The sequence below is a fragment of the Pongo pygmaeus genome, chromosome 1, assembly GCF_028885625.2.
Source record: "Pongo pygmaeus isolate AG05252 chromosome 1, NHGRI_mPonPyg2-v2.0_pri, whole genome shotgun sequence".
NCBI lineage: Eukaryota > Metazoa > Chordata > Mammalia > Primates > Hominidae > Pongo > Pongo pygmaeus.
Genome location: NC_072373.2, coordinates 78,344,849 through 78,355,333, shown reverse-complemented (window position 1 = coordinate 78,355,333; position 10,485 = coordinate 78,344,849). Strand labels below are relative to the sequence as shown.

General features: G+C 33.4%; 1 protein-coding gene across 6 annotated transcripts in view; it reads right to left on the bottom strand.

Annotated features, from left to right (window-relative positions):
- Window positions 1-348: 348 nt before the first annotated feature.
- The window catches only part of VAMP4 (vesicle associated membrane protein 4), a 49,296-nt gene continuing 39,159 nt past the window's right edge, over window positions 349-10,485 (bottom strand). For 3 of the 6 annotated variants that reach the window (XM_054442782.2, XM_063648724.1, XM_054442794.2), the window contains exons 6-8: window positions 10,044-10,123; window positions 6,715-6,766; window positions 349-4,886 (exon numbers count right to left, since the gene is read on the bottom strand). In XM_054442782.2, coding sequence (XP_054298757.1) covers window positions 4,858-4,886; window positions 6,715-6,766; window positions 10,044-10,123 — 161 coding nt within the window. In that variant the 3' untranslated portion in view covers window positions 349-4,857. Of the gene's footprint in view, window positions 4,887-5,308; window positions 6,767-10,043; window positions 10,124-10,485 lie in introns of those variants that run through there. The other 3 variants (XR_008492815.2, XR_008492814.2, XM_063648710.1) reach the window with 3 other exon arrangements.

The following is a 10,485-nucleotide window of genomic DNA, read 5'->3' as shown; positions in this document are numbered from 1 at the left end:
GTTGCCTAAAGCACCAGGCAGCTGAGGGACAGGACCAGGTTTTCTGATTAGGACATGTAAGTTTAAGAGAAAACTGCCTGCCTTCCTCTCCTACAGACACTGTGGACTGAGGTAAAGACATTGCTTTACTGAGTTAAAAATCACTAAGAAATTCTTCTTAGATTTTGTATCAGGCATAATTTTTGGTGAAAGAATGCCTTTTCTTTTTCTTATTTTTCCTCCATGCACTTTATTGGGAAAATAGGATAGGTTAAATCAGGGGTGATTATCCAGATGTTATTGTTAAACAAGCTATGCTTTGAAGTTAAGGCAACAGGTAACACATATTGAATAAGCCAAAGTGCTTAATTTTTGTTTTCTATGAAATAGTTTATTTCATTGTTCACTATGGAGGGGCTACAAATATACTTCTGATATTAACACAAAGGTCTAAACTTTGCAACACTGGTAAAAATGGTTATGAGGAATTGAGAAGCTAGGGAACAGGGCACATGACATTTACATTTGCTCATCTCCCACTATACATTTCAAAACATCAAAGGCACTTACCAAAGTGATTAAATAAGGGAGTGTGGAATTTAAAATAATGACATATACCCAAGACACAAAATAAAGGGCTTGAATTTTCTTATAGTTTGATTTCTAACATTTTACTGACTAAAATCTCTGCTAATTATGTAATCTACTTTGCGGCTTTAAAATATTGGATACTTTGATTTTAAGACTACTTTAAAAGAAAAGAACCTAATGGAATACCATAAAGCCAGAGTTTTTCCACACCCAATTACAGTAGAAGAGCACCCCTATATCCAGGCAAAAGCAAAAGGCCCCACTCTTCAGTCACTCATATTGCTTCTCCAGGGAGCACTGTGGAGTCACCTCTCACTGATATACTAACATGTGGCATCTTTGTGGCTTCATAGGCACATTCATTCAACACACATTTATCTAGCATCTGCCAAGGTTCACAGCACTGTGCTGGGTGCTGGGGAGACAGAAACATGGTGTGGTGTGGTGCTTACTTTAACAAGCTTACATTTATCCCCTGTAATTGGGTTGGTCATGCTTTCTTTTCAATTCCTACTGATTTGTTCCAAGAAGCTTCTTGGAATAAAACAGGGGCCAGAATAAATGCATTTGTGTTCCCATCCCTAATTCTACTTGGTTTCCAGAAGAAAAAAAAATCAGAATAAGACTATCTCAAAGTATTAAAGAGGATCTAAACCCTACATCAATCTAAAGCATGATGTCATTTGTCTACAACATGGAAAAAACAAGTCAAGAAGTAGAGCACCTTTCAGCCCTTAGAATCCAGTGTCTTTCTACTGCTTTGTGGCAATCTCCTGCACAAATATAAGCACTACACTATATTTTAAAACAAACTTGTAAATGCTTTCAAACTGACTTATGCTCTTACTCTCAACTCACAGAAAAATGGAGTCCAATCACATTTCCATGTGAAAACACAAAATTAGGTTAACAGAACAGTCATCCTCGACATAGTAATACTCTGACAATACAATTAAGGGGACATCTTCTAATGGCATTTGTTCTTAACATGGAAAAACAATATCTTGCATATTTTCTAATCATAGTGTATATACAGATGTAAATACAGAGTCAATGTGGGCAATGATGCTGACAAGGTATCAAGCATGTTTTAGAGTATACCGGCAATGAGAGATTTCAATTTCTTTATATTCCTGCCTTCTCAGTCTGTACACATATTATCATTTACAGGATAGCCACATACTATACAGAATTGAAAGATGCCAATTTTTGCTATCAAAAGTGCTGAAGTTATAATTTCCTAATACAGAGTATTGAAATGCACAGAAAGACTACAATAGGCAATCTATAGGAGGGCTAACAAAGTATTTCTATATCTCATGTCTATTAATTACCCTTCCTCCATCTTATATAATATTCCATCTTCAGTAGTGAACTTTTATCTAATTAAGAAATCCCCCAGTTTATAAAATCTGAGGGCAATTTCCAGTGAACTTTGTCAGGATAGAGGAACCAAATGACCACAGGTATTACTGAGTTATAATAAGAAGGAGTAACCAATTAATCAGTATTATAACAACAAAATTGCTGCAAGGCAATAGGCTTCTGTAATTAAACATAAATCACAAGGGTATGGATTCGGCATCAAAATAGTGACGTGATTTCACTGAGTATCAACTAGTATTTGCAAAGCTACTTGAATTTTTCTGTTGATCTTCACTTGTTGTTAAATAATGATAGTTTTGATGGTGGTAAAACTTCATTTTTCAAGTGCAGGATGATCTGAGCTGAATGAGAAAAAAAGTAATTAAGGGAGGGAACGAAGGTAGGCCTGGCATCAGTTTGAACAATATATTTTTTTCTTCTGTTTTTGATCGTAAGAGGGCTTATATCTCCAAGGTTACCACAATAAAGTCATAACCATGCCAGCCATTTTAAGGATTTCAGGATTAATCAAGACCAAGAAAGATGAAATGATAAACTCAAACCAAGCCATCACTACTACAAAATTCTATGAGTGATAAGTCTGTTACCCATATCCCAGGCAGCAATATGTTTAAATTACAAAGACAGTGACATATATATTGTCAAAAAATTTTACTGTTACTTATTATTTAAATTTAAAAATTTTATAATTTTACTTTTTGTAATTATTTATTTAAAAGTGGCATACTGTATTAAAAGAAACACTGGAAATATGGATACTTTTTGAGAAGTAATCTTCATCTTCACTTGTAGATATTATGGAGAAACCAGATTGCTACATCAACTAATGGAAAATTAACCACTTATGAGCCTAGTTCCAATTCAAATAAAGGACATACATACAAATGTTAGGACTGATTCTGTCCATTCAGTTAAAATATTTCCATTCCTGAATTATTAGCTACTGAAATTCTAAAAATGCTCATTTTTCTGGGTATCTTAAAAGATTTATTAGCAGTTCAGATGCTGTTTACATTAATTGACATTTACAAAGAGCATAGAGACCAGAGACAATACACTATAGTATGTAAGACCTTTATCTCCTTCTAAATGCTCTAAGCAAACTATAAAATTTAGTAATTCTATTTAGATCTTCTTAGATAACTTGCAGCTGTCTTGAGTGTCTCAGTCTGCTTTCTCTCTTCAAATTTCTTTCCATTCTAAACAGCATTTTTTGCCTCCTAGTAATAATCTTGTAGAATTTTAAAAACAGACAAACCCAGATTCTATGCTTTATTCATTTTGCATTAAGATGACCAAAGAAATAAATAAAACCTAAATAAAATAAACATAAAATCATTTTTCCCTATTTAAATACTGGTAATTTCTATTAACCCTATTTTTAATTTAGGGAGTTTTATATTCATATTCTCAAGATATCCAGTGCACAAGTTTCTGCAGAATCACTAATTTTATTATAAAGCTTCCTCTCCCCACACCTTAGGGGACAATGTATTTTCACTCTGACTTGTTTAAAAGACACAAGGAGGTTGGCATATTTTAAAGTTAACACATTTTTTCATTATAAAAACAGGCTTAGGTTAATGGTCACTCTCTAGCATTTGGTTACCGACTGACTGATTATCATATGTATGTATGTATGTATATATGTGTGTGTGTGTGTGTATATATATATACATATATACATATCTATATATACATATATACATATCTACATATCTATATATACATATATACATATCTACATATCTATATATACATATATACATATCTATACATATATGTACATATATACACATATATATATACAAATATATATATATATATATATATACACACACACACACACACACACACATATATATACCTAGGTTCCTGACTTTCTACTACTCATTACTGTTGGCTGATGCAAAATTTGATTATGCAACATACATCTCCTCAAGGATGAACACGAAATGCAAAGATATAAAATTCAAAGTATTAATAGATGGTTTTGCTACTTTTTGTACTTTTGGTAAATGAGATAGTTGGAAGTTAGAGGCTATTAACTAAAATAAAATTAAGGAGTAAGTTACCTGTAAATTTCATTTACTCACATTAGGACTGACTGGTCTCTCTTTATTGGAGTTTAACTGAAAACAGACTGGACCATGACCGGCAGCTATATATTGGTCATTTTCAAATACTCCAATGACACTCTTCAATAACTTTATTATCTCCAGTTTTATGGTGCCATACCATGTTTTTTCACACTGTTTAAAAATTTCCATTTCCATAATCCAAATGCCAAAAAAATTACTACACATTCTCTTACACAGTCAAAAATATATTTACTGGAATGTTTTTAGTTATAGCTGAAGGCAACAACATTTACAACATTTAGCTTTTGTTACACCTATAAATGTGGAAATTGCTTGCAAAACAACTGTAATATGAAAGGAACTATATTTCTGCAAATATTGACAGAATGGTTATGCATCTCTTTCAGCATATAATTTGGTACTCTACACAGGCTTCCTGACCCCCAGCATGACCCGCTCCCTAATGCAATAATGCAAGTCCTTATGCCATTAAAATATTAGTATGAAATATTATAATCAGTGTTTAACTATATACACAAATAATGAACTGGCAAGTATCTAGTTTCAAATTAGATCCTTGAAATATGGAAAAATAGAGGCTAGTTCTCTTTGCCTTAAACATAATTATTAAAAGAACATTTTGTTAGAAGGGGAGAAGATAATTGGACATTCTCAACGTTCCAATTTGAAGTGATACTTGCCTCTTAGTTTCTTGAAAAAGAAGTTTTGAAAGTTATATACACATAGGTTTCATTTAAATTATGCAGCAATCTTTTATTACTGTCCCAGATCTTGTTTAATGAAGATCTCTGTCATCAAATCAAGTACGGTATTTCATGACTATAAGAACTGTAAGAGAAACATGAAAAAAGCAATATATCAACATCAGATATATATGCTATGTTCGAAGCAATATTCCTAAATGTAGTTGTGTCTACTTTTAGAAATGGGTAATGAGGATTGACTGAACTTTTATCTGAGGTAATAAATAATCAATGGGAAAGGAGAAGCAAAAAATATCATAAAACAACCTAAATGTCTAACATTGGCATCTTAAATAAATAATGGCACAGCCATAGCTTGTATCGGCTGTTAAAATATTACTAAAAATTTTGATAACCTGGGAAAATATTCACAATACATTTATTAGAAAGTACATATAATATAGTCTTAGTTTTTTAAAAAACATGCTTGTATATTAATAGGAAAAGAGACGTATATATAACAGTTATATTAGTAGTAGCTATCTCTGTTGTAAGATTATAGTTGAATTTTTCTTCTTTTTGTTATTAATATTTCACATTTTCCAATTGCCCACCATATATACATGATTGATTCTTGGTTTCTGAGGTAATTATTTTCTATAAGGTCACTATAAACACTAAATTAGTGAATATTGAACCACTACTTCTAGGGAAAATATAGGGTTAAGTTCCTGTGAGTCTCTGGCTACTATATTTTTGTCAATCAATGCATAACCTTGTTTTATATGTGTTTCTGTTTAAAGACACTTTATTTAATATGTATTATTGATTCAATAACACTGTGCTCAAGGCCAACAGCACTATAATTCATGCCGGAACAAAGTTTGCCTAATGTGTATTTTCTCCATGAAGACACATCACAGCTCTCTTGTACTGAGAAAAACTAGAGAGCACTTCAGCACCATGTGTGGGGACCATTTTAAACAGTGAAATCACCAACGAAAAGCACAACAATGCAGAAAATGTGGTACTAAATAGACTACAAAAAGAATGTTTATGTTATGAGTGCTGAAATAAAAAGGCAGAAATGGCTTTGTTTAACCTCAGCTAGGGATGTGTGGGTTGGGGGACTTACAATTTTTTGTTACTCTGAAAATGTCTGTAAATGACTGTGAAAGCACCATGAGTACTGATTTTGGGGTTACAAATAAATTTTACCTGGTAACTGGATTTGCAAACACAGAATCTATGAATAATGAGGACTGACTGTATTTCCTTGTAACAAAACATTTTTTTCTGTTTAAAAAGATAACAGCATAATATAATTTTTCAAATGATTATTTTTAGATACTTTCCAAAGCGTCATAAAACCTCTGTAAACATAGGTGGACAGGCCTTGAAGAAAAAGAGATATTTAAAATGATCTGATTTTTAAAAGAACGTTAAGGGAAAAAGGATGGGAAGGAGTCATGCTTTAATGATGGAAATTATGCTCAACTACAGAACAAAACAAAAACCAAACAAAAAAAATCATCTGGAGAATGTATTTGGATTTATCCTTCCAAAACAATATTACAAAATGCAAACTGCCATTCCTGAGAGTTAATAATAAATAGAAAATGAGTACTTTAGACCTTAGTGTAGTAGGAACCAGATTTGGCCTTGAACAAATCACTTAGCCCTGGATTTGGGGGTGAGGGTTGGGGGCAGAACAGGAGTTCCCTTTGAGGATATGACAAAAGATATAGACCCTCTCTCCATAAAAATGTACATATACATATTCACATAAAATTTTACATATTACTTAAGAGCATTTTCAGAGATCTATAGATTCTAAGAGCTCCTGAGACAGGTCAGAAGTCATTATTCAATCCTGACTTCAGACATATTAGGTCAAATGAAAATAAAAGGGAATTAAAATGAACTCCAAAACAAATGATACCCCAGAAAGTAATAATCCAATAAATACTTACTGATAATCACTAGCAAAAGGATAGCAGCAACCAAAGCCATGATGGCTTTTATCTACAACACACAAAAGGGCATATAAAGATATTAATATTTGACTTGTTAATAAAGTCAAGACTGTTTGTTGTTCTATTTACTGCATCATACTAAATCATCTCATCACCTTAAGGTTTCTTAACTACAAAACTGACACAGAATGCTCTTAGGCAAAGTTGCTTATTAAATGAGGCTATTCATAAAGAATCTAAAATATATTCCTCAAAATGGAGATAAAAATGCAAAGAAGAAAGTAAGGGGAGAAAAAACCAACAGAATTCTCATATACTTTGAAAAGAAGTGCTATAAACTGCTACCTTCTATGTATTGAACCATTTGAATTGCATGGCCTATGTTATTCATCATATCTTGACACTTGAACAGAGTTGCTAAAATACTGTATATTTTCTCTGGTCTCACATTAGTAATAAGCCCATCAAATCACAGAGGTTCAGTTTATATGATAAACTAAAGTACTTTAAGCCTTTTTTATTAATCTGAAACATTTCTAAAATAATTTGGAATTTCTACAGTAGTTTTTCAACTTTACCTGAAATGTACATTAATTTGCCCTGTTAAACATGTGTTTGGCTTTACTTAAGAAGATTTGAATGAAAACATCAATATCAATTTTAAAACACCTCAATGAATAGAGTTTTCTTCCTTGGGTTTCTAACACTGGGCAGAAAATGTTTCCAACTCCAAATGGCAGTATTGTATTCATGCAAGTCCAAAGCTCTCTTATTCCAAATAACATGAACAAAAATCTGTTTGTCATTAAACATATAAGAGCTTCACAGCCCCGAGATATATTAAGAGAGGTGTTAGTGATTCTCTTTCCCCACCCATGGATAATTTTATTAACTCATTTATTTTTAAAGCCAGGTATATTGAGATACACTTTACACAGAATAAAACTTATCCTCTTAAAATACTTTTGATAGGTTTTGACAAATATATCCAGCTGTTAATAAACATGACCACAGTCAAATATAGGACATTTCCACCATCACCCTTAACAAGTTTCCTCATGACCTGTTGTCAGTCTCCAACCGCATGACATCCCCCTTAGCCACTGGCAACTCCTGATCTGTGTTCTGCCCTTATATCCTTTTTCTTAAAACCCTTCTGAAATTACTATTATGGAAGTCAATCTAGAAAATGGCAGGCACAGGGAGGCTGCCCCAGATGAACAGTAGCACAATGAAGTATTAACGGGGTACAGTAAAACTGAAGGAAGCTAAGCATTAGAAAATAATAAATGAAGAATACTCGCTACTGTAAATGGTGTTTGTTACGTTATGGAACAATGATTTTCATTACATGGTCGATGCTATTCATGGTCCCCAGAGGTTCTCAAGGTGATGACTATTTAAAAATATAACTCAATGTTTTTCCTCCTTAAAAGCACACTATTCCTCTGACCCAAACCCCGTAAAGTACAAAGCAAACATTTTTAGAAATGGTTAAAAAAAAAAGCTAGGCAAAATGTACATTATGACCATCTTTTTGTGGATACATGAATAGGGTACATGAGTTTGGGAGAGAGAAGGGGTGAGTGGCTCATGGACTTTTTGTTTTCCTAAATTAGCTCACAGAATAGAAAATTTCTATAGATACAGAAGCTTTAGGCAAGGTGTGGTGGCTCACGCCTGTAATCCAGCACTTTTGGAAGCTGAGGTGGGCAGATTGCTTGAGGCCAGAAGTTCAAGACCAGCCTGGCCAACAGAGTGAAACCCCGTCTCTACTAAAAATACAAAAATTAGCTAGGTGTGGTGGCACATGCCTGTAATTCCAGCTACTCCGGAGGCTAAGGCAGGAGAATTGCTTGAACCTGGGCTACTTAGGAGGCTGAAGCATGAGAATCACTTGAACCTAGGAGGCAGAGGTTGCAGTGAGCCAAGATTGTGCCACTGCACTCCAGTCTCGGAGACACAGCAAGAGTGCCACACACACACACACACACACACACACAAAAGAGACTTTAAAGAAAATAAATTTATTCTTTAAAGAATAAGTAACTTAAAATAGAATAGAAAATTTAAATTCTGAACAAGGGGAGAAATGAAACATATTTCTTCCCTCAGTTCCACTTCTGAAAGTAGGACGATTCAATAGGTAGACAAATAAAAATAAATAAATCCAAGGTAACTCTTGGAAAGAATCCTCAGCATATGGCTAAGTCAGGTTTAGAAAGTTATTGCTGGCTGGTGCAGTGGCTCATGCCTGTAATCCCAGCACTTTGGGAGGCCAAGGCAGGCGGATCACCTGAGGTCGGGAGTTCAAGACCAGCCTGACCAACATGGAGAAACCCCGTCTCTACTTAAAAAAAAAAAAAAAAAAAATACAAAATTAGCCGGGCATGGTGGCACATGCCTGTAATTCCAGCTACTCAGGAGGCTGAGGCGGAAGTATCGCTTGAACCCTGGAGGCAGAGGTTGCGGTGATATTGTGGTGAGCCGAGATCAGCCTGGGCAACAAGAGCAAAACTCCATCTCAAAAAAAAAAATAAAAAATAAAAATAAAAAAAAGAAGTTATTGCTAAACTTGAAATTGAAAATGAGAGACTAAAAACAGTGAGTTCATGTCTAAATTTTTAACAAAGCCAAAAATTACACCTAGAATCAGGAGAAAAAAAGAAAAGATTTGCTCATATAATGTGAAAAACATTTTCTGTTAATGATTAGTAGCCACAGTTGATTTAAGAAGTAAATGTATTTCTATACAATGTTTTGCAGGAGTATATATTAGTATGTAGTGATTCCAATGTTTTCCTTGTTAAAAATGGTAAAAATTTCTTTTACTTTTTATTTTTCTGGAATAATGAGGGAAGTGGAGTTTTTTCTTAACTCCATTTGCCTTAACAGATTCGGATATATAAGGTTTTATTTTTTACCCTTTCAACCGAAAGTCATATTTTTCTCTAGCTCCTACTTTTGATATCTCTACATAATGCTATAGAGGTTGCTCCAAAAAAGTATTAATAGTAAATTTCAAGAAAAAATGTATATTTGTTATAAGTTAATAAGTCTAGAGGTAGTCAAATATTAATAAAATGAGGATTACTTTCATGAAAAAAATCTATGAAAACATCCTTTTAGGCATACTGATTTATTTAGTTATCCCTATCCCAAAAGCAATTAAGTTAACAAGTATTTACTGAATTTCTACCACGTCTCAGGACAGTTATAGGCCCTGTTCTCACAGAGGTTATGCTCTAGAGGCCCTTTTTTCTTCATGTGTTTGAATACCACTTCAGAGGCTGACCAGTCTATCCAGTAGCTTCTGATTTACTTACTTTGCATCCACGCCACCACATTTGCCTTCGAAGTTGTTTGGATCTGTTGCTAAAAGCTGTTGCATTATCCGATAAGCTTTCTATATCACATAGAGGATGGAGAGAAGGATTAAACGACATAACAGGATTCTTTTATCTAGTCACACAAAGATAAGAAAATATTAATTTCTACTTCTGCAAATTTATTCCCTTTTAAGCATGAAAACAGCATTCTCCCTTTTTTCCACCCACAAACTCTGGCATTCTACATTATTAAAAAAACGAAAACAAAAAGCAAAAAACAGCTTGCAGATCAGTTTTCTCACTTCTTTTTTATTATAAAATTAAGAAAAGTCTTTTTAGGGCCTTAATGCTTATAAATAAACTTAGGAATTCTAGTAAGAAAATACTCTTTAAAAATTCAAATACTTGGCACACCTCTAGAAAAAAAATTACATGTTGA